The sequence below is a fragment of the Mustelus asterias genome, chromosome 2 (assembly GCF_964213995.1).
Source record: "Mustelus asterias chromosome 2, sMusAst1.hap1.1, whole genome shotgun sequence".
Taxonomy (NCBI): Eukaryota; Metazoa; Chordata; class Chondrichthyes; order Carcharhiniformes; family Triakidae; genus Mustelus; species Mustelus asterias.
The window spans coordinates 105,443,684-105,468,554 of NC_135802.1; the positions used below are offsets into that span (position 1 = coordinate 105,443,684).

At 43.4% G+C, this 24,871-nt stretch overlaps 1 protein-coding gene across 1 annotated transcript in view; it reads left to right on the forward strand.

Annotated features, from left to right (window-relative positions):
* The window catches only part of cpvl (carboxypeptidase vitellogenic like), a 93,921-nt gene that overhangs the window by 6,069 nt on the left and 62,981 nt on the right, over nt 1–24,871 (forward strand). Inside the window, exons 2-5 of the mRNA XM_078239746.1 lie at nt 3,195–3,376; nt 4,696–4,814; nt 10,754–10,868; nt 14,865–14,923. Of these exons, the coding sequence (XP_078095872.1) occupies nt 3,196–3,376; nt 4,696–4,814; nt 10,754–10,868; nt 14,865–14,923 (474 nt within the window). The 5' untranslated portion in view covers nt 3,195. The remainder of the gene's footprint in view (nt 1–3,194; nt 3,377–4,695; nt 4,815–10,753; nt 10,869–14,864; nt 14,924–24,871) is intronic.

Sequence of the window (24,871 nt, forward strand, 5' to 3'; positions counted from 1 at the left end):
GAGCATAAAATTGAATGGACGGGCTTCCCCTCCAAGGAACTTGCTGTCAAAACCCAGACACAATGTCACGCTTGGACAAGCAGCGCTTCAGGTGGCCCTTGAGACCCTTAAACGGCCAATTAACAGCCACTTAAGCATCAGATCCCGCACAACCTCTATTTTTAGGCTGGCAGGTGCAGGTAGAGGTGGGGTGGGGTGGGGGGGGGGGGGGGGGGGGGGCGGGGGAGTGACATTTACACGTTTCTCCATGTCGGGCCAGAAAAGGGGGCCCCTGCAGAAAAGGAGTTCCTCAAAATAATACAATAATTAGATCTGAAGCGTCAGATTAGAATACACAATAATGTTCAAGAGATGGTATTGTAATTCTGCAACCATCAGTTTTACACAGCTAAACGAACAACATAAAAATATTACACTGTTCTAATTACTCCAATACAAGCCAAGTTTGAAACAAGTGGCAATCTCAATAAGCCATTCCTTTGTACTAAACTGACAATGCCAGTAATGTCCTTTCCTTCCATTTTAGTCTTAACACTCAATATTAACAGGTAGACATACCAGGACTGTTGTTAAGCATCAGTCCTAATACTCCTCCCCCGCCACCTCCCCTACTTTCCCATCCCCGGAACTTACTTTTTTAAATGTCCAGGGACTTAGTCCTTGGTAGAACATGCAGTACCATTTCTAATGCAATGCTGCTGTGCCTCGCCAAGCTGAAGAGCCGGGACATCGCTGTACAGTTCTCGGGCACAGCCCCCTGGCATTGCCGACTTGGCAATGAAAGGTTGGAACTGTCAATGTGTGAGAGGGCAGTGCCAGGTTGGTTCTGCCAAGGAGGTGGGCCTGAAGTGGGTGGAGCCTTTGGTGACTCCCATTGCAGAATGTTGCTCACTTTGGGGAGAATGATGCAAGAATGGGGGAGGGGGGTTTGAGTCACCTGCATTGTGGGGAGGTGGATGACCCAAGCATTCAGTGGTCTGTGGGTGGGTTGAACTCCCTCTGTGTTCTGAAAGATTGGGGTGTTCCCCTTGTCTGCAAGGGGCGGGGGGGGGGATGGGTCATGATGAATTTGGGGGTTGGGGCGAGCTGTCACTGTTCTTTGAGATCAGGGCACCCTCTGAGGAAAGGAACCTGTCGCATGTTTAGACCCTGCCCCCCTTGAGGCCAGTGGAAATCACGCCCCTCTCCAAAAAATTTCCAAGTGCTGATTAGTGCTGCCAGGGCCAATGGGAATGCATTGACTTTTCCACTGGTGGTAGCACTTTGTTTTGGGGAATTGTGGGCAGAAGTTTTATGTAGCAGATCCACTCACAGCACTGGGTGTGGAGGGGAGCCAGCAATAGGTGGGAAATAAGTTTGCTTCAGCAATGGGATTTGTTGTGACTGTCTAATCAAACTAAACCCAGTTTCTAAGCAGAGTAGGGGCATGAGGGTGACCCACACCTGTAAATTGAAGAATCCCTTTTTAAAGTGACATTGGCAGGGGTCAGAACTACTCCACTGAGATTCTTTGTTAAGTATGCAGTAACCAGAAGGATGGGAAGTAACCAGTAACCAGCAACTTGGGAAGGCTGTCTCTGGGTTTTCTGATGCTTTCCCAGAATTTATGCTATGGGTTGACAGCAGGGTCAGGGAGAGAAATCATGTTTCCAGGCCCCCTTATCCCTGCCCACTTTAACCATACCTCTCACATCCTTCAGCTGCCCATATTTGTGAACCAAAGTCACAATGGGGTTGAATTGTTTCTTATAGGTTTAGCAAAACTTCTTGGCTTTGTACTGTATGCTCCTATTTATAGAACCAATCAAAAACTCAGGTTTCTGTATGGTGCACAACCATGACTTTATCAGACAATTACACATAACCACATATTATGCAACCAGTTCACTTCTTTGATCCTGGCCTGAACCAATAATCCCTTTACAAATAAGAATATCTTGAACTAACAGTGAACTATTTTACTGGAGTAGTATTTCTAAGATTTCCAGTGAATTAGCATTTAACCAATTCACTGGTGCTGGAAGCTGATCCTGGAACAGAGTGCCCATCATGTGCTTGTTTGGGGGCAAAATAAAGCGACTGAAGAGAGGCATCAATGCTGCCCAAGCCCAGGCCCCCAGAAGGCATAGGCTGATTAACACCCTCCCCCGCTGCCTTGCGTCCTGGCAGTGAGCACTCAGAGCAAAGCATTGGTCTCTTTGGATAAGAAGAAGAGGCCAGTCTTGCAAACCAAACAGGTGAAGAAGTAGCTGAAGAAGTAAGGAGTGCAGTGCCTTGCAGCTGAATTCAGTGCCCCAAGAAGTGCAATGGCCTCATTAGGGAAGGAAAGGTGAGTGGGGGTCCCATTTTCAGACTCCAGCCCTCAAGCCTAACTCCTGAATTCCTCAGCATTCCCCAGCACTCCTCAGCAGCACACATTGTGGCTCCACTGATTCCTCTTAATCAAGGCATCTCATCATAGAATCCCTACAGTGCAGAAGGAGACCATTCAGCCCATCGAGCCTGCACCGATCACAATCCCTCCCCACTGCCTTTCAAACATCTCTCCCCAAGAAAGAGAAAGAAAAAATACTTGCATTTAATATTGCACCTTTCGCAATCAGCGGACGTCCCAAAGCTCTTCAAAGCTAATGAAGTACTTGAAGCATAGTCCCTGGTGTAATGTAGGAAATACAGCAGGCAAATTGTGCACAGCAAACTCCGACAAAACACAGGTCATAATGACTTGATAATCTGTGATGTTGACTGAAGAATAAATATTGGTTAGGACACCAGGGATAACTGCCCGACTCTTTGAAATAATGCATTGGAATATTTTCCATCCACCCGAGGTGTCAGACAGAGCTTTGGTTTAATGTTTCAGCTGAAAGATGGCACCTCTTACAGTGCAGCACTGGGCTATCAGCCTTGATTCTTGTTCTCATGTCCTGGGGTGGAACTTGAGCCCACAACCATTGAATTTGAAGCCAAGTGTGCTATTGATTGAGCCAAGGCTGAAAGTGCCCACTACCATCATCTTCATTAATGTTGAATGATTAAGCATCCATTCTTTATTTTATAATCTTATAATTAACAATTCAATTATATCAAACTGTTTAACTACAATTTAATGTATAACTTCACAGCTTCAAAGAACAAAAAAAGTGAAACTTTTTCTCCTAAAACTGAACAACGTTTCTGTCCATTTGCTTTAGGATGTGGTACACACGACTCTTGGTCATTGCACTCACTTCCATTCAGATCTGTGGTATCTCTGGAAAGTTCACTTTTCTCCGCTACATGTTTAAAGGTGTCAGAGTTTCTACTCCATTAAAGGCAGATCCTGGGAAACCCCTCTTTCTCACTCCTTACCTGGAATCTGGAGAAATTGAGAAAGGTGAGAATAAGTAATGACCTATACTCGAAAGAATTGCAAATCGCAACTTGTTTAACTCCAACTTGAAAGGTTACATTTAGAATTTTCCTATTCCCTTAATTTTCAAGTTAGTTTCTTTTGATTATAATTAATTATGAAAAATCTTTGAATGTGAATTATAGACTAATGGGTTTTTAGCAGTCCATTTCATAATTCTGGTATTCAACTGAGTATTTCAATGGCGAGCTAAAATGAATGAAATTGGAATGTTTTATTAATGTTGACAGACTCCAAAGATTGAATTATTTTCACTTAATTCATTTTCAGGTAATTGAAAGGAGAAACTGTAGCTCATCTGGCCATTCCCAATACCCCATTTGTTGTGTAGTTTAATACTTTAAAACAACAACAACTACATTTAAATAGCATCATTTATGTAGCAATATATCCCAAAGTACTTCACAGGAGCATTTTGCGTCAAACAAAATTTGACACAAAACCACGTAAGGAGACATAAGGACAGATGACAAAAAGCTTGGTCAAAGATGTAGGTTTTAGGAAGTGTCTTGAAGAAAAGTACAGTAGTAAAGTGGGGAGATTTAGGGAGAGAATTCTTAAGCTTGGGCTTGGGCAGCATTGCTGCCTCTTTTAAGTGGCTTTATTTTGCTCCCAAACGGCTTGGATAGCTAAAATTGGGACTGCATAAAAAGATCAAAGTTGTAGGACTGGTGATGTTTCAAAGGGTGGGAAGGCTGGAGGAGGTTACAGGGATAGGGAGGGATGAGACTGGACAGATTTGAAAGCAAAGATGACAATTTTAAAATTGAGGTATTGCTCGATCAGGAGCCAGTGTAGATCAGCAAGAGCAGGGATGATGGTTAAATGGAACTTGGTGTGAGTTAGGATATGAAGAGCAGAGTTTTGGATGAGCTTAAGTTTATGGAGGATGGAAGGTTAGAGGCCAGCCAGGAGTGTACTGCAACAATCATTTCTGGAGGTAACAAAGACATTGATTAAGCTTTCAGCAGCTGTTGAGTAGGTGAATCCCTTCTCTTAAACTTTACCCTTGGTATCTAATTGTAGAATGTGATCCCAAAGCACTAATTTGAAAGTCCTGAAATTCAATGTAATAAAGTGGAATTTACCTTACTTAGTGACCTCACAACAAAGGCCCTGGTTGTGGGACTTTATTTAAGGCTGTTTTCCAGTTGTGTAGTTTGAACTGTTGGCTTACTTTGAGTTTTGTAAATTGAAAACTGTGAAGAAATTATGACCTTTCAATAAATATAGAGTCACTTTAGGCTATTGTGTAAAAGTATTAACTTTGTTCACTTTTTCAGCTAGGGAACTGAGTTTAGTGGGCCCTCTAGAAGGTCCACCTGTGAAGAGCTACTCTGGATTTTTGACAGTGAATAAGACCTACAACAGCAACCTTTTCTTCTGGTTTTTCCCTGCACAGGTAAATATTCAGCATAGCATGTAGCAATGAAAAATCTTTCTCAAAATACTCCAGAAAATGTGTAACAAGAGTTGAGTGTCGATTTTTTTTGACTTGTTCAGATTTGTATATCAAAACTTTGATAAAAATTCCAAGTTTAGAAGGGTTGAAAAGGAAACTTGCTATGCTGACATTGAAAGTAATAATCTTCTTACAGTGTACATAATGCAGGGAATGTTTATCTGGGAGTGTTGAAGTTAGGGGAAATTTTTGACCACTTTGCAGCTGAAGTAAGAAAAAAAATCACCCAGGTTAATGTCAAAACTGAATAGTGGTAAAATTTAGAACATGACTTTTTCTTTCTTGCAATGTGTATTTTCTTGTTTAAATAGTTATTTAACTTTGCCCTTGTTAGTTCCTCCTTACGATGCTTTTATCTACCACATGGGCTGCGACCCTGAAAAAGACAAGGTTCACTGTATCTAGGAAGTGAATATCTGTAAACTATGAAGTTATCAGACCTCTAGCCAAGGTCACTGTCAGCAATTGCAGCGTTTCAAGAGATTAGAAAGCTCAGATATCAAATATTTGCATAACAATTGTTGCATTCACCAATTACGAACATGCTAACCAATTAACATCTGGTGACCTGTACATATGTTATGCAGTAATATTAATCCAGATTTTTAACCTGACCTGCATAGGGAGAATGGGACAGATTTGGAACCGATGCCTGATTTACACTCTATCTGATTTTATTCTATGTTGACTTTAATGATGTGTATAATCAGATGGATTGTAAGTATCTCACATAACCCAACTTTTTCTCGCTGAGCAGGTACAGTTCAAATTGAGGCTATAGTATTTAACTTTGTTCTTGTAATCTTGAATGAATTCTAAAAACAATACTGGAAATCTATATTTTTTGAAAGCCAAATAATTTTACATTTTTCAAAGAGCCAATGCATGAAATGATGCATGATTTTAAAAAAATTGCTAATCCAGAGGGATAGTATAGCTACACGAGCATAATATAACTAGTTTTGTCAACCAGTTATCTGGTTATGTAATATAACATGTGGCTTTGTAAAACGCCAGCACTGACAGAACATTGGCCTGGAGTTTTGTGAGGATATTTCAGGTCAAAACCTAAGTAATTCAGCCTGAGTAATTCAACACAAAGTGTGGTGGAATTTCAAGTGCCGATCACATCCGTCAGAAATTGTGTTTCTGTGATCTTCATGATAGTTTAAAAAGCATCACACTGGATGCCAGCCAGCCACAGTCCCACCCACTAAACTGACCACAACCCCAGTCCATATAATCATCATGGACAAGTTTCCACTAATTGCACCAGTTTGTGAGCCTTTGAGGAGGATCTTCAAATTAGGCTTTTAGGTTGCAAAGGTATTGTTAGGCCTACTATTCTTTTTAATTTGCTAAGAACCTGATTACAGGACACCAAAGAAATTAATAAATGGTTTTGTATAGTCTTTTAAAGTCATTTTCAGTATTTCAAATTGGGGTATTCATAGGTTGTTAAATGGCCATTAATTAATAAAATAATAAATCTATTGTCAGCTGTATTACTAAATCTACACCAGGTTACCACTCTGAAATAAATATATCAATATATGTAATGCAATTTTTTTAGATTGATTTCTAATATATGTTGCATGATTGTGCTGGTTCATGACAGATTTTTACATTGGGTAGTGCATAAATGAGATTGAACAGAGACTTGAGCAAAAAACTCTGTGCAAACTAACTCAATTTTAAGTGCAGTTTACACCCAGATTGCTGATTGTGCCCAAAATGGAAAGCCTTGGTATAAGTCTATAAGCAATGTAGTCATAACAATTTTTTTTTTTTTATACTTTTCCAATTCAATCAAATCAAATCCAATTCAGAGTCTCAACAAGTTGAGACATTTCAGATCCAGGCTGACAAGACAGGACGGGAGACCAAAACCACCCTGTCCTGGGCCTGATCTACATGAGTCAAGCTGATTGGAGAAGGGGGAGGATCCTCCTCCAAGACTTGAGCTCATTTGCATCTTAGCCAAAAGGCCGAGATGCCGCTTTTAAAAATTGCTTCATATGAAACATATGAAGCCTCAGCGTAACCCAATGACCTCAACCAAGTGCGGCCGACAATGGGGTGCCGACACTACACTTGATCTTAGCCAAAAGGCCGAGAAGCGTAACAATTGCTCAGGCAATGTATGGTTACAACACTCTAACCTCTTCCTTCTGCATTCATTCTCTCTCTCATGTAGCCATACACCACCTCTCTCTGATATGCAATTTTGCGTTCTTCTGTAGGATATTAATTAGAATTTTGCATTCTGCTTTTGAAAACAAGAAATTGCATCTATAAAGTGCTTCACATTCAATTAATTACTTCTGAAGTGTCGCCTTGACAACAATAGAGTCAAGTGCAGTAGCCAATTAGCATGTGCAAAGTGGAGCTACGTTCAGGGAAATGAGTTGTTTATTCTCAATTGGAGAGGTGTGTGATGATGAGTTAGAGCTGAAATACAGTGGTGAACTTTAACCCTCCCCCCCCCCCCCCCCCCCAAACAGGTCAGGTATGATGTAAAAATTTAAAACATTTCAAACCTGACTCCAACCAGCCCCTTCTGGCATTAATGGAGCCAGGACAAGGGGTTCGCAGCCAATTTAAATACTGTTTTTTAACAAGAGCAGCAGTCTCTGAATTAACCTATTTTGTAGGTTTAACGTTGTTTGCCCATGTTTCTCATACTGTGGCAAACTTGGAGGCTGAAGGGTGGCAAGGACAGCTTTAGGTGAGCACGTAATTGCCTTTACAGTACTGCCTATGGACCAAGAATTGCAGCGGTACTTCCTCCCATCCCAAAGCTCCATCTGCATCAAACATTCCCGTACAAAGACCTCTGAGATTGAGGAATAGGGCCATATATCCCACACTGGGGTCCTAGTAACAGCGACAGATTTTCTGCCTGCTCCTGTGGTCTGCCGTGGAGTCCAAGATGCCCAACTCTCAATCAAGCTGACTTGCAGGCCGGGGGGAGCTTGTCAGAGAGACAAGTTGAAATCTACAGCAAGCTGAGAAATCCACAATCCGCTTTGTTAACAATGTGACTACAGATGCAGGACTGTTTAATTTTGCTCATACCACAATTTATACATTTTAATGCTGAACTGGTAATCAGAGTTAATCTATGCTTCTAAAATTGAAACTGTTTATTTCTTGTATTGCACAAATAGTCATGATACTTTAGGTTTAATCTATAAGCATAGAGTGAGCGCATGCTTTAAAAGAAATCCAGGAATATCACCTTCAGAAGAACAAAATTCATTTCTTCAGTCTTGCTAAACTTTCCACCAGAGGGCAGTAATAGGTTACTCCCATCACTAGGGCACATGCCCTACAGCTTTTGCACAATGATTTGCTTCCCAGACATTATAGGCAATTGCCTATAGTAGCTTAGAGCTCATATGTTTGTCTATTTATATTTATAATTCACACAATATATTAAAAGATATTTTTAAAATAGATTCCCTTCCTGCCCGTGGTATCTCCGGTCCAACCAAGGATGATCCTCCGTGGTAGGTTCCCAGCGTTGTCGTAGCCCCCTGCCAGTGAGGTAATGGGATTCCCATCATTCATCATTTATAATACATTTGAATTTCATTATCAGGCCTCTGTCTGAATCATCCACTCTGTAAGAAAATCCATTTACATCAGCGTGAGGGCAGACTAGTGTCTCACATGGTCTCCCATGTTATGCGCCATGCAAATGCATCGCTTGGGAGGACAGGGGGCAATGCCAGGGCAATGTGTAGGGGGATGGTGGGGGGTTCTATATGGCAGAGAAAGCTGCTGGCAACACCATTTTTCCCACTGCTGCATTCTGCCAAATACAGGCAAACTTCTGCCCATAATCTCGGACCTAACATCCTCAGTTGTCTTTGTATCATTTTCCACTTCATTTTGTTTCTTCTGTCTTCTCACCTCTATTTCTCTCCTGTTTCATCTTCTGTCTTTTCTCTGCTGCTCATTTTCTTTATTATTCTGCTATCTTGCATGGGAGTTGGTGGATAGCATAACATGGAAGGGAGTCAGTAAGGGTGCAGTTTGTACTGAACAGATGTGGGCTGGGATTCTCCCAAAAAAAAATTCCAAGTCTCCAATTCACGTGAAAACGGGAGTAACTCCTGCCGATTTTTTATTTTCAGCATGATTTTCAGAATGAATCTCCGATACTCTGTGCATCAGAATGCCCTAACAGGATTTCCCTTGAAAATCTGTGGGTGGGACCTATTCCCACCCAGGGCCGGCAGCACAGTGCTGAATGGGCCACTCCGTGTGCGCCAATCTGTCAGCATCAAGGTCGGCGCATGCGCAGTGGCCCCACACTGCTGGCCTCCAGATCACTAACCAGTCCGACTCTTTCCCCCCCCCCCCCCCAATCCCTGGCCCCCTGGTCATTCCTGGGCCAGCCCCATTGCCTCCCTCTGCCAATGTTTCTGAATGCAGAGTGGCAATGGGACACCCCCACCCCCACTGATTGCACCCCCCAATAGGCCCTGTCCCCTTGGCACTGCCTGATGCCCAGTGGTGCCCGGCTGGCACTGCCCAAGGGGCAACCCCCCATTGCTCTTGACCTCCTGGGAGTGGGCCTCAATGGCCTCTGTTCCCTCCAGTGGGGTTGGCCACCCGTTCCCCATTTGTGGGGAGCAGTTGTAAACCCATTGGAGTGAACCACTCCTGGCAGAGGTGGGGGAGATGCTAGTGAGCCTGGAGACTTCAGTCCTGGGGCCACTAATGACATGGAAATGAAGATTTCCATATTGTAATCAACTCTGCACTGATTTCTGGCGTGGAGTTGATGACCTAGAAATCTTCAGCTGGGAGCTGCGCGGAGGCCCAGATGCCTAGTGGGTATCTGTGAAACGGTCTCCACTGATGTCTTCCTAGAGAGCAGTGCAGCGGGTCAGGAGAATCGCCCCCCGTGGTGCATATGTATCATTCTCATCAACTCCCTTCTCATCCACTCTAGTGTCTTTCCTACCTCTAACCCACTACCTTTCCCATCTTTTAGATTAAATATTAATCTGAGGTCTTATCTACCTACTTGGATTCCACAGCATTATTGGAAGAAGAGCAGGCACATTCTCCCTGGTGTCGAGGCCAACCAACATCATTCAAAATCAAATGATCTGGTCATTCATCACATTTATGCTTGTGGAACCTGACTGCACAAATTACTTGCTACATTACACAATGCCTACACTTCAGAAAGGTACTTCATTGGCAGTAAAATGCTTTGGAACATCTGAATGTTGTGGAAGTCAATACATAAGTGCAAATATTTCTTTTTATTACTATCCCCTTGAACTACATGCTTATCCCAACCCAACAGCCCAGTTGAAATCCATCTTTGCCTAATGGGATAAAACAGATGAAGTGTTCTGACATAAAATTAGTTTGGGGCTTCTTGAGCTAGATTCTTATGCACCTGGCTGTATCTTACCCACGCAAGGGCTGCTTGACTGAATGATGAATGTGGGACTGGGTGGTGAAGAGAAGTATTTCACTCCACAGAACTAATATCTTTCAATCTGATCCACAAAAGCAAACAAAAATCCTATTATTGACTGCATGCTATGGTCAATCCTTCCCCATAAAGAAGCACTGAAATTTGCAGAGTCTATAAAGCCTCTTTTATGTGTTACACTCCTTTCCCAGGTTGCGAATTAAACTTACTATCTGCTAGTTCCTGTCCATTGTCTTCAGGGGTTGTTTTGAAGAGTTCTTTTGTAGATGCAATTTAAATAGGTTTTAATGCTGCACAACCATTTCTTCCCCTTATCCTCAAAGGCATTTTCTGCAAACCCTGTGCTGTTCATCATTTTAGTGTTTTTATTTGTGATTTTAATGATAACTATATATATATATATATGCTTTTACAGACACTCCCACAGAATGCCCCTGTTTTACTATGGCTTCAAGGTGGCCCTGGAGGCTCATCAATGTTTGGGCTTTTTGTTGAACATGGGCCATATGTTGTTACTAAAAATCTTACATGTAAGTATAACTTTGATCTTATAAGGTGGATGTGTTGACTCAATATCCCAAAATCTAACTGTTATTCTTTTGAGATGTGTATTTTTTCCATGAATGCTTTGAAGAGACTGTTCAGTTATTTTTGAAAAATCACTTGTTTGACCTTTTCAATTTATTCTGAATTATTGTTTCCTGCTTTAATGTAAAATGCTAAGCTGAAATGTATATAAGTCGCTAACTAACTTTGAATTATATACTTTTTAACCATGTTGTTCAGGAAAGGAGCTACAATAATTATTTTTTTGTAAGTGCTTGTTTTCTGTTTGGACATTGCTCTTTTTAAAATTCATCTATGGGATGTGGGTGTTGCTGGCAAGGCCAGACATTTATTGTCCATCCTTAGTTGCCCTTCAGAAGGTGATGGTGAGCTGCTGCCTTCTTGAGCCGCTGCAGTCTCTGAGGTGTAGGTACACCAACAGTGCTGTTAGGGAGGGAACTCCAGGATTTTGACTCCGTAACAGTGAAGGAACGGCGATATATTTTGAAGTCAAGATAATGAGTGACCTGGAGGGGTATTGATGTTCCCAGATATCTGCTGCACTTGTCTTTCTCAATGGTAGTGGTTGTGAGTTTGGAAGGTGCTGCCTAAGGAACCTTGATGAGTTCCTCCAGTGCATCTTGGAGACGGCTGCCACTGTTCATTGGCGGTGGAGGAATTGAATGTTGGTGGAAGGGGCAGCAATCGGGCACACTGTTTTGTCTTGGATGTTGTTGAACTTCTTGAGTGTTGTTGGAGTTGTACACACCCAGGTAAGTGGAGGTATTCCATTACACTCCTGACTTGTGCCATGTACAAAAGCAGTGCAACATGATACATTTTTAATTTGTTTGATGTAGTATAAGTGAAGAACTGTCATTCACTCTACATCTCCAACACTGCACCCCCCCCCCCCACCCCCGCAACCACTCACTGTTGAAAAAAATATAATTATAGAGACTTTGGGTTTTGTTGACGCTGTGTCTTCGCTAACAAGTGTATGCTTTTTCAGATTGGAGGGTAGCAAATGTGACTGATTTATTTAAGAAAGGAGAGAAAATGGGGGACTACAAATCTGTTAGCCTGACATCTGTAAAAGGGAAAATGCATGAATCTGTCCTGAACGATGTGATAACTGGGCATTTAGAAAATATTGGTGAGATGGAGCAGAGTTAACATGGAAGGGAAATTATGTTTAACAAACCTGTTGGAGATTTTTGATGATGCTACTTGCAGGATAGATAAGGGAGGACTAGTAGATGTGGTGCATTTGGATTTTCAGAAGGCTGTCAATAAGGTCCCACACAGGAGGTTAATAAGCAAAATTAGAGCTCATGGGATTAGGGCATATAAACTACCATGGATTGAGAATTGGTTAATGGACATAAAGCGGAGTTGGGATAAACAGATCATTCTCAGGTTGGCAGGTTGTGATTGAGGTACCGCAAGGGTCAGTGCTTGGGCTGCAACTATTCATAAGCGATATCAATGATTTGGATGTGAAGTTCAAATGTAATATTTCCAAGTTCGCCGATGACACAAACTTTGTGGGAATGTGAGTTGTGAGGAGGGTACAAAGCAGCTTTAAGGAGATTTAGACAGGCTAAGTGAGTGGGCAAGAACTTGGCAGATGTAATATAATGTGGAAAAATGTGAAGTTATCCGTTTTGGCAGGAAAAACAGAAATGCAGACTACTTCTTAAATGGAGTGAAATTGAGAAGTGTTGATGTCCAAAGGGACCAGGGTGTCCTTGTCCACAAGTGGGCAGCATCTTCCAAACTCACTACCTCTACCATCTAGAAGGACAAGAGCAGGAGACACCACTAACTGGAGGTTCCCCTCCAAGTCACTCATCATCTTAACTTGGAAATATATTGCTACTCCTTTACTGTCGCTGGGTCAAAATCCTGACATTCTCTTCTCCACAGTACTGTGGATCTACCTGCTACACCTCAGGGACTTCAGCGGTTCAAGAAGGCAGCTCATCACCTTCTGAAGGGCATCTAGGGATGGCAATAAATTCTGGCCTAGCCAGTGACCTCCACATCCCGTAAAAGAATTTCAAAAAAAGAAAGCTCATAATGTAGGTACGACAAGCAATTATGAAGGCAAATGAAATGTTAGCCTTTATTGCAAGGGGATTTGAGTACAGGAATAAGGAATTCTTGCTGCAGTTGTGTGGAGCCTTGGTTAGAGCACACCTGAAGTATTGTGTGCAGTTTTGGTCTCCTTACGTAAGAAGGCTATACTGGCCATAGAGGGGGTTCAGAAAAGGCTCATTAGACTAATCCCTGGGATTGCCCAAGAGGAAAGATTGAGGAGACCAAGCCTGTACTCTCGAGAGTTTAGAAGAAAGAGCGGCGATCTTATTGAAGAGTACAAAATTCTTTAAGGGATCAACAAGGGTGGCTCTCGGAAGGATGATTCCCTTGGTTGGGGTTTCAAGATCCAAGGGACACAGTCTCAGAATAAGAGGTAGGCTATTTAGGACCGAGATGAGGAGGGATCTCTTCAGTCAGAGGATGGTAAATCATTGGAATCGCTTTCCCAGAAGGCTGTGGAGACTTAGTCATTGAATATGTTCAAAGCAAAGGTTGATAGGTTTCTTGATACCAATTACAGGATACAGGGAGGATGCAGGAAGATGGTATTGAGGTGGATGATCAACCATGATCTAGTTAAATAGCGGAGCAGGTTTGAAGGGCTGAATGCCTACTCCAGCTCCTATGTTCACATTCTTCCATGTTCATTAATTAATTTTAAGAGTATAGAACTCCTTATATGTGTGAAAAGTATAATACTGTTGGGGCATATATCCAACAACTAGGGGGCAATTCTCCCAACCTGCCACGCTAATTTTCTAGCGCAGCGTGCTGGGACAATCTCATGTCCAAGCATGCACGGGATTCGCGCATGCATTCCCGCCATGCACGCATCTCCCAGCATCGGATTTCCAGCACCGGAAACCAGCAGGAACACCAGGTAAGTACTTTACATCTTATTTTAATGTGATTAGCGGGCCCGGGATTGAATTTTCCAGGCCCACTAGCATCTCTCACCCCGTCAGGAGTATTTCACTCTATAGGGGTTCAAACTAGCTCCCCACTTCCGGGGAACTAGAGGCCTGACCCTGCTGGAGTGAAGGAGGCAACTGGGGGCCCCCCCGGGGGTTTGGTGGCGGGGGGTGGTGCCCTCTGGGCATGGGTACCCTGGCAGTGCCAGCTTTTGCCCACGGAGCAAAGTGCCCATGCTGAGGGGGTTCCTTGGCACTGCCAGCAAACGGGGAGGCCTTCAGTTCAGGGCTATTGGGCATGCACAGAGGCCCGCTGATTTCAGCCTCTCCCAGCGTGAATAGGCCCCACCCCCTGAAATTTAATGATATTTGCGCTGGTGGCCTCTGCATTGCACAGGGTGTGGGAGATTCCAGTGTGAACTCCCACTGAAAAAAACAGCATGAATTACTCTAGTTTTCCCACGAATTCGACACTTAGAATCTTTTTGAGAGAATAGAAACAAATGCTCCAAATTATGGTGCAGATTGGGAATTTCAAGTTGCAGAAATGCAGCTGGTGCCGGTAGTATTATCCACATTTGTGAATCTTTATGAAAAGCTTTCATTGCAGTTGAATATAAGGCTACTGCCTTAAAAATAGTGGTGTTGAAATTCAGGAGCTGATCTGAACTTTGCTGCTCTTTCCGTTCTTGGCAATCATTTTCTTCATGGGATTAGTCAGGCTGGATATTAGCATATCGACACATCACTGGGTGCAAAACTGGATTCCCCAGTTAAACCTTAGGTTTAAGTCATAAGTCCTCAAAAGAAATTTGACCAAACTTATAAAAATGTAAAGAACCAGCAATTGTGTTAGCTCTGATAAATATTCATCAAGGACTAATCTTTCAAGTTTTAAAATCAGTGATTTTTGCTTGCTAATAATTTAAAAAAATATTTGTGTATATATATTATGTTTACATCTAGTGGAGGCCCGAAAGGTACCATGGACATCAAAATATTCAATGCTGTATATCGACAATCCCGTAAGTTTTCTTACTATTATATAGTTTTAGTTGCACAATTTACTTAGCGGCAGGTTGTATGTCCAAGAGGTGGTTTTATGAGATGAGATTGTATCAAGAGCTGCCTAAAACAAAGTGGCGCTGAAAGAAAATCATGTTGTGACTCTACTTGGGAATTTTCTTGATTGATGAGAAATCCCTGTTTCCAATTTCCTGCACTTCAGTCAGTATCCTTCAATATCTTAATTAAAGCTCTGCAAACATCGGCTGTGGTTTACATTACAATCCTGGTGCTTCAAACTATAAAAACTGCAATAATGTAATAAATACTGCAATATTTGGTATATTAGTGGCATTCACAACTTCTTACGTGCTTCTCAAATTTAGAATTCGACCAGCTGATAAAGCAAAACCCCCAAATTTACATTTATTTCAAAATCTGAGTGAAAGTGTAACAGATAGCAGACTTTACAGTTACACCTTAAAATCAGCAGGTTGGAGAGAAAAACATCTGCATCCATGTTACTGAGCTTAACTGTTAAAGGTTTCCTTCATCAATGTTGCAGGAAAATATGTTTACATAGAACGCAAGCAAGTCAAGTATCCAGAAAGTTAAGCCAGAATTTTCCGGGTCCTTCAAGAGCAGGCAGGAAGGTATGAGAGCTGACAAAATAGCAGGGTAAGACATGAGATGAATGCCCAATGTCTTCTTGCTGTCATGCCATACTGCCAGCTGTGGCAAATTGGTGCCTGCTGTGTGGTCAATTAAGGATTACTGTCCACCTCCAGGGTCATTTTGCCAGTGGGGAACGGGATTTATAAACTACTCCCACAAGTAACTTCTTAGCTTTGCTATTCATTATCTCTTCCCAAACTGACTATGGGTGGAATTTTCTCCAAAAAAATTCGAAGTGTTGAACGGGTGAGAAAACAACAGGTTTTCTTGCCATTTTTTCAGCGAGGTAAGTAATGGGAATTTGCAGCATTCTGTGCACAACAGAAACTGTAATGCAAATCTCGCCAGTGTAGGGGCGGCAGAGGGATGGGCTGGGAGCTTCAGCTCACCTGAGAAACCAGCTGCTGAGCTCTAGGGACATGTATACAGTATATTGGGAGATTTGTCGCCCCAGCCCCCCTCCCTGATTGCTGCCCAGTCAATTCCCTCCCCTCCCATGGAGCTCCCTGCTTCACCTCACAGGTCCACTCCCTTGGTGTCAGGCTGGCACTGCCAGAGTGCCAGGCTCGCACTGCTCCATGGGCACTGCTTCAATGGCCTTCAGTCCCACCAGTGAGGCCATCATGCCTGGTCCCCATTGGTCAAGGCCATCTGTGTTGCAGTTGAGAACCACGATCGGTGAGGTAAGTAAGCCTGGACAATAGCGTCCGGGGTTCGTAAATGACATGTTATTAATATTAAAATCAGCCTTAAACCCTTCCTGGATGTGAGGCTGATTTCCCTGGCAAAATAGGGCCGGCAAGATCGCGAGAGGTGAGAAACCGGGGATGAACCCGGTTTTGTTTTTGCCTCTTGCCCTATCTTACTGGCTCACCACGCTGGTCGATTGGCATGGCAAGCCAATAAGATCGCGCCCCACACCTTGATCTTTAGAGCCAAGTTCATCTCTCACTATCGTACTAATGTCACCCTTAATTAACAGAGCTACCCCAGCACCTTTTCCTAGTTTACTCTCCTTCCAGTATGTCAAGTACTCTTGAATACTTTGGTTCCAGCCTTGGTGACCTTGCAGCCAAGTCCCTGTTGGCCCTCAGACCATCCATATTTATTTCTATATGAATTGACAATTCATCTGTTTTGTTATGAATGCAATGCACATTCAGATACACAGCCTTTAGTTCTGTCTTTTTAAATGTTTTTGCAACCTCTGGCCTTATCTGCAGGTGCACTCTTAAGTTTGTTTGCTCTGTCCCTTTCTGTTGCACTGCTACCTTGCTCTCTTGCCTTGTCCTCTCCCTTTTATCACATCTAGCTTCACTTGAACCCTCACCTCCCACTATTTAATTTAAAGTCCTCTCTACCAGCCTAAGTTATATCACTCATGAAAATTGTGGTTCCATCATGGTTCAGGCGGAGGCTGTCCCAACGATACAGCTCCCACTTTTCTCAGTACAGATGCAGTGCCCCATGGATCGAAACTCATTTCTTCCATACCAATCTTCGAGCTATGCATTCAACTCTCTAATTTTATTTACCCTATGCTTATTTGCTCGTGGCTCAGGTAGTAATCCAGAGATAATCTTTGAGATTCTGCTTTTCAATTTATCCCCGCGCTGCACATACTCCCTAAATTAAACCTGTTTCCTATGTTGTTGTTACCTATATGAACCATGACAACTGGATCCACCCTCTCCTACTGCAACCTCCTCTCCAGCCCTGCAGATGTCCTGAACTCTGCACTGGGGAGGTAACACAGTCTTCTGGACTCTTGCTCTTTGCTGCAGAGAATTGCGTTTATCTAAGCAGTTGTTAGTCCATTTGCTAATGAAAATGGGAACCTATTACTTGTTTGAGGCACCACTGCAAGATTGGTTGGGAAAACAAGGGCTACAGGTGACCTAACGGATGACCTGCAGTCAAAAAGAAAAGCTATTAAAATGTGTTTACTTCAATGTGAAACCAAGAGGAACAGTCCTCCTTATCCAACATTCAAGGAACCTGAGCCCATTCCACTACTGCCCCTTGCTATCCCTATCTCCACCATCAGCACAGCACCGCTTCATCCCACTCCTGGGTTTGACATTTCGCTCTGATGCGGGTGTTCAGAGTCAGGAACTCTCCCAGCTCACTGCACCTACCTTGGGGAAAAAAAGTGGGGGGTGGTAGGTGCGGAATGGAGTCGGGCCTACCAGCCCTGGATGCAGATTGGAGGTGACAACAGGCTGCTTAGAGCCAAGCCAGGTTGGTTGATGAAGATGAGCCCACCTTCATCACAGTTGCCTTCATAAATATTAGGCCCCCTTAGCATGACACCTCACACACCCTCGCCTCCACCCACTCCCCCATCCCCATACATGCCAACTTGTGCCAACCAATGTTCCCAATTGCCCCCATGACCCCTTGTAGCCCCTATGCCAATTCATTCTCTCCTACCAATTATACCCTTACACCCTATGCTAACTCGCCCAGTATCCACCATGGCAGACCTCAGGAGCCAATCTGAGATTAAATTAAACAAAGTTCTCAATATTTATTATAAACTTCACTGTGTTAAAAACACTCATTCATGTAAGCCTATTTAATACATCTAAATCCCCTCAAATACTTAATCCCTTATAAAAACAAACATTTATATTCATATTTCCATATCAAAGATAGCTAATCGTTTAATAACTCTTTTTTGACTGTGAATCAAACTGAACATAAAAACCCCCAATATTGACACTGATGAGTTGTAGAAAGCCATCAAGCAGTAATAATCCTATATACTTAGGGTTATGTCAACAAAACCTTGTTGAAACTGCTGATATTTTGAACTCCCAGCCACAGGCAGCCAGTTTTTTCAATTCTAGTAGGGCAACTTTTTAAAATGCACTGCAGAGATCACTAGCATTTATATCATTAAAAATCTGAGGGTGTGGCCTATTCTCACTGGAGAAGCTGAAATCAGCGCGCTGAGCAGGTCACTGCGTATGCACCAATCTGTAAGTGCCGAGGTTGGTGGCGCATGCACAATATCCTGCACTGCTGGCCTCCTGATTGCCAGTCAACTCAATCCCCGGCCCTTCGCACCCCCCCCTCCTCATGGTCGATCGCTAGCCCCGTAGTCCTCCTCAGCTGCTGGCCCTTCGATCATTCCCAGGTTAACTCCAAACTTACCCCACCCCTCCACCGGTCAGCCCCGATCTGCAGCCCTCCCCCGATCGCTGGCCTCCCTCCTTTCCTCCCCCCATCGATCCTGTCTGCAGAGTGGCTGTGGGATCCCCCACCCCTACCGATTAGCACATCAGGTCCCGCCCCTTGCCACAGGCCCCACCCCTTGCCACAGCCCCATGCCTGATGAGCACTGCCAGAGTGCCCCCGGGAATTGGCCTTTGCCCTTGGGCAGTGCCAGGGGGCTCAGGCTGGTGCTGTCAAGGTGCCAATGCCCAGGGGGCATCCGATTGCCCCCTTTCACCCCAACACGGTTGGGCTGCTAGTTCCCTGTTAGTGGGGAGCTACTCTTAAACCCCACTGGAGTGTACCACTCAGGCTGGGGAGGGGGAGAGATGCTTGCAGGCCTGGAGACTTTAGTCCAGGGCCCACTAATTACATTTAAAGTATATTAAAAATGACCATTTAAATGGTCTTGGTGCCGCCCTGTCGATTTCCAGCGTGGAACTGACACCGCCAGAAATCCGGCGCTGGGAGACGCAATCAGGGCGTGAATGCATGCGCGAACTCCGTGAATCAGCCGACGCGAGAATCTCCCGGATGGGAGAATCACTCCTCATATCACTCCCCTGGCTGGGAATAAAGTCATGATGTGGAGATGCCGGCGTTGGACTGGGGTAAACACAGTAAGAGTTTTAACAACACCAGGTTAAAGTCCAGCAGGTTTATTTGGTAGCAAATGCTACCATATTTGCTACCAAATAAACCTGTTGGACTTTAACCTGGTGTTGTTAAAACTCTTACTGTGGGAACAAAAGACAGGTAATTTGATATTGGACAATACAAACACACTTCTGAGCAGAATACTCTTGAGGAGTTTCAAGTGCTGGTGTAGCTTACAGAATATATTCAGCTCACTGGACATTTTAAGGATTACCCAAAACTGAACATGATAATTCCATGTGTCAGTGGGGAAAAAAATCCAATTTTTAAAAATTTTCCTTGTTAACTATGTAATAATGGAGAATTTGTGCCGTATTCATTCCATGATTCGAGAACCCTCTTTATAGTAGGCTCCCCATGCTGGTCCTGCTGTATAATATAAAAGGAAATTACTGCAACGCTGGAATCTGAAACAAAAGCAGAAAATGCTGCAAAATCTCAGCAGGTCTGACAGCATCTGTGGAAAGAGAATAGAGCTAGTGTTTGGAGTCTGGATGATCCTTTGTCTGAGCTAAAGACAATAGAAAATAGGATTTAAAATTATACTGTTAGGGTGAGGAAAGATGTCATAGACAAAAAGACAAAGGGAGTATAAATAGTGGTGAACATGGCTAAGAAGGGTGCTGAGAGTGGCACATTAAGAGATCAGAATGTGTTAATGGCAGAACAAAGGCTGGAGAAGTAATAATAGGAAACAAAGCAATGGCAGAGGAACTGAATAGTTACTTTGCATCAGTCTTCACGGTGGAAGACACCAGTAGGATGCCAGAGCTCCAGGAGAGTCAGGGGGCACAGGTGAGTGTAGTGGCCATCACTGAGGAGAAAGGTCTTAAGGTGGATAAATCACTTGGATTAGATGGACTACATCCCACGGTTCTAAAAGAGGTAGGTGAGAAAATTGTGCAGGCATTGATGGTGATCTTGCAGGAATCACTGGAGGCAGGGAGGATCCCAGAGGACTGGAAAGTAGCGAATGTAACACCGCTGTTTGAGAAGGGAGGGAGGCAGCAGGCGGGAAATTATAGGCCGGTTAGCCTGACTTCGGTCAATGGCAAGATTTTAAAGTCCATTATTAAAGATGAGAGCGCAGAGTACTTAGAAGTGCATGATAAAGTAGGACTGAGTCAGCACGGCTTTGTCAAGGGGAGGTCATGTCTGACAAATCTGTTAGAGTTCTTTGAGGAGGTAACAAGGAAGTTAGATAAAGGAGAGGCAGTGGACGGGATTTATTTAGATTTCCAGAAGGCCTTTGACAAGGTGTTGCATAGGAGACTGTTAAATACATTAAGAGCCCATGGTGTTAAAGGTAAGATCCTGGCATGGATAGAGAATTGGTTGACTGGCAGAAAGCAGAGACTGGGGATAAAATGGTCTTTCTCAGATTGGCAGCTGGTGACTAGTGGTGTGCCTCAGAGGTCAGTGCTGGGACCACAACTTTTCACAATATACATTAACGATTTGGAGGAAGGAACTGAAGGCACTGTTGCTAAGTTTGCAGATGATACAAAGATATATAGAGGGACAAGTTGTATTGAGGAAGCAGGGGGGCTGCAGAAGGACTTGGACAGGTTAGGAGAGTGGGCAAAGAAGTGGCAGATGGAATACAATGTGGAAAAGTGTGAGGTTATGCACTTTGGAAGGAGGAATGGAGGCATAGACTATTTTCTAAATGGGAAAATGCTTAGGAAATCAGAAACACAAAGGGACTTGGGAGTCATTGTTCAAGATTCTCTTCAGGTTGACATGCAGGTTCAGTCGGCAATTAGGAAGGCAATTGCAATGTTAGCATTCATGTCGAGAGGGCAAGAATACAAGAACAGGGATGTACGTCTGAGGCTGTATAAGGGTCTGGTCAGACCCCATTTGGAGTATTGTGAGCAGTTTTGGACGCCATATCTAAGGAAGGATGTGCTGGCCTTGGAAAGGGTCCAGAGGAGGTTCACAAGAATGATCTCTGGAATGAAGAGCTTGTCGTATGAGGAACAGTTGAGGACTCTGGGTCTGTACTCGTTGGAGTTTAGAAGGATGAGAGGGGATCTTATTGAAACTTACAGGATACTGCGAGGCCTGGATAGAGTGGACGTGGAGAGGATGTTTCCACTAGTAGGAAAAACTAGAACCAGAGGGCACAACTTCAGGCTAAAGGGATGATCCTTTAAAACAGAGATGAGGGGGAATTTCTGCAGCCAGAGAGTGGTGAATCTGTGGAATTCTTTGTCACAAAAGGCTGTGGAGGCCAGGTCATTGAGTATCTTTAAGACAGAGATAGATAGGTTCTTGATTGATAAGGGGATCAGGTGTTATGGGGAAAAGGCGGGAGAATGGGTTTGAGAAAAAAAATCAACCACGACTGAATGGCGGAGCAGACTCGATGGACTGAGTGGCCTAATTCTGCTCCTATGTCTTATGGTCTAAGATAGGCAGTGTCAAAGAACAACCTGAGACATGTAACAGATATCCCAAGTGGAGTGGGGAGGGGAGACAGTGGTGGGGGGCAGATGGAAAGTGAAAAAATGAAACGATGGAAGTAATTGAAATAAATAATAAGTTAAAAGAAATGAAAGAAAATAAGATGGGAATGGAGGAGAGAGTTCACGCTTTGAAGGTGTTGAAATCAATGTTAAGGCCAGAAGGTTGTAAAGTGCCTAATTGGCAGATGAGGTGCTGTTCCTCCAGTTTGCGCTGGGCTTCATTGGAACATTGCAAGGACGGATATGTGACAAGAGAGCAGGGTGGTGTGCTGAAATGGCAAGCAACAGGAAGGTCTGGGTCCTTCCTGCGGATGGATCGAAGGTGTTCTGCAAAGCGATCACTCAGTCTACAGACGATTCTCTCTCCACAGATGATGTCAGACCTGCTGAGATTTTCCAGCATTTTCTGTTTTTGTTGCAGTCCAATCAATGTCTTGTGCAAATTCAACATTGTTTCAGTATTCAATTGTCTGTTTATCAAACACCAGGGGGAAATGGATCTTTGGCAGTAATGCAAAATTGACAATGAAATGGCAGCCAGTTTTAACATTTTACCCGAATTTCTCTTCCATTGTGTACAACAGCTTTCTAGTTTCAACAAAGGCCAATTTTGCACCACCTATCCGCATTTCCTTTGCTACCTACACGCCCACCTTTTAAAGATCTGTTCATCTTTTCATATCTCTGTCCCTCATTTCTATTAAGGATCTTGCATTAAGGGTAACAAAAATAGAGGCCAAACAGCTGCTATTGTGCACAATTCTCCAAATGTCATTAATAACCATTAAAGCCTAAGTTACTTCAGTATTTATTTAAACTTCCTGCCCCGTAGTTATGACTTGTGGACTCCCCTGAAATGGATTGGCTGGTTAGCAGTTAACTACTAAAAATTGCACAAGATCCTCAGACTGCCTGTGAACAATGCAAATGGAGATCAGTTTTTATCATCTAATACTTCCAGATCTTGTCCCTTTAACTGCAAACAAAAAAGGGTGGATGTGGTTTGTGCTGTCACTCTGGTGGGGTGGGGACTTTTAGATCTGGGAACTGGCTCCACTGAGATCGAAAGGGCGTCCCAATCACAGAAAGAAATATTAAATTTACCTCTTTCCACAACTAAGGTATCTGTGGCCTTCACCACCATGCTCTGATCATCGCCAGCATTCCCCCCCCCCAAAACTTACTCCACAACCCATAACATCACGTGCATCCCTATCACTCTCTGTGACTGCTCCCCATCCCATCACAAATAGATCAGTCCCTGCACATGACACTCCCTCTAGGGCCTGCCCCAGCACAGTTGGCACTGCCGGGTTGCTAATCTGTGCCAGGGCACTGGCACTGTCTCCGGGGCTACACTGACCTTTGCATCACTGGAGGGATCCCCTGACAGATTCATGTCTGGGTGGACCTGTTGTAAACCGCTTCAATGTGAGGTTTGAAAATTGCGTGAGGAGACAAAATCTGGTGAGGGGGTCTTTAATTAGATTAAAATTAATTGACATGTAGTGAAATCAGCCTGATTACATAGCTAGCAAAGGCAGCAAAAATCTGGCCAGATTTGTGATTTCCAGGTTTCACTCGCCCCCGCTGGCGATCTGATGGATTGAGAATGTGGGCTCAAGATCCCGTCCTTACTCTATAAAGTACAGTTTCTTTGATCCTGATCGCAGACCAGTGGAGTTCTTTACCCCTTGATTGTTGGTCAACTGTTCCACTGCCTTTCTGTGTCCTACTTTATTCCCCACACTGCAACCCTTGTCCTCATTTACTAAGTATGGGTTCAGCATACTATACAAAAGTAATTTTCTGAATTTGAATACAGATCATTCAGATGAAGATTATGGACAAATGATGTGCAATCAGATGACTTTTAATCTTTGCCCTGGGGGCACAGTGGTTAGCACTGCTGCCTTATGGTGCCGGGGACCTGGGTTCGATTCCCCGGCTAGGTTCATAGTCTGTGCAGTGTCTGTACGTTTTTCCTCTGTTTGCGTGGGTTTCCGCCGGGTGCTCCTGTTTCCTCCCACAGACTGAAAAATGTGCTGGTTATATGCATTGGCCATGCTAAATTCTCCCTTAGTGTACCCGACTGCCAGAGTATGGAGACCAGGGGATTTTCACAGCAACTTCATTGCAGTGTTACTGTAAGCTTATTTATGACACTAATAAATAAACCATACCCCGACAACCTACCTTTTCCAGTGGTATGAAAGTTTGGTATTTTCTACTTTGGATTAATTGTGAAATATTGTTCATTTCTATCAAAATTACGAAAGAGATATTCCCCAATGTAATATAGAATTTAATGTTATATTAACTGCATAAAATTGTTAGAACAATCTTAGGCTAGATCTCTTGGAAAAGGAAGCGGAAATATGGTTTTATGAGCTTAGGGCCCTGTTAAAAACAGAATATGCTAAACACTATACACCGTTATTAGAATTGTCACAGGGCAGCTCAAAAACAATTTATGACCATTTGTGGACCTCAGCATTTGTAATTGCCCATGGTAATGATAATGAAAGCATGAAAATCAAATTCCAATTTATCTTTTCCGTAATGAATCTGGTTTAGTATGTATTCTAAAATAATTCTTATTCCCTCACCACAGTAATTCTAAATCCCTCAGCACACTTGTGTGTCAGTCCAAGTGGGGTGATAATTCTTACTGTTCTCCACTTGGACTGGTCATATTCTACTATCTGCATTAAGAAAGGATCTCTGGCTTTATTTGAGTTTGAGAGCATTGCTCCACAAGCAGAGTTGGAATGCATGCAAAATGTGTGCTTAGTGTAGGAAGCCAGGGCACCAGATGTGCATAATCTAGTTGCCAAATACTGGGCGGTATTTAATGGTGAGGGCCCTGCATCACCACTTTTAAGGAAGATCCACCAAATTAAGTGCCAGTTAGGCATTTAACTGGACAGCATTGGCATTGGTACG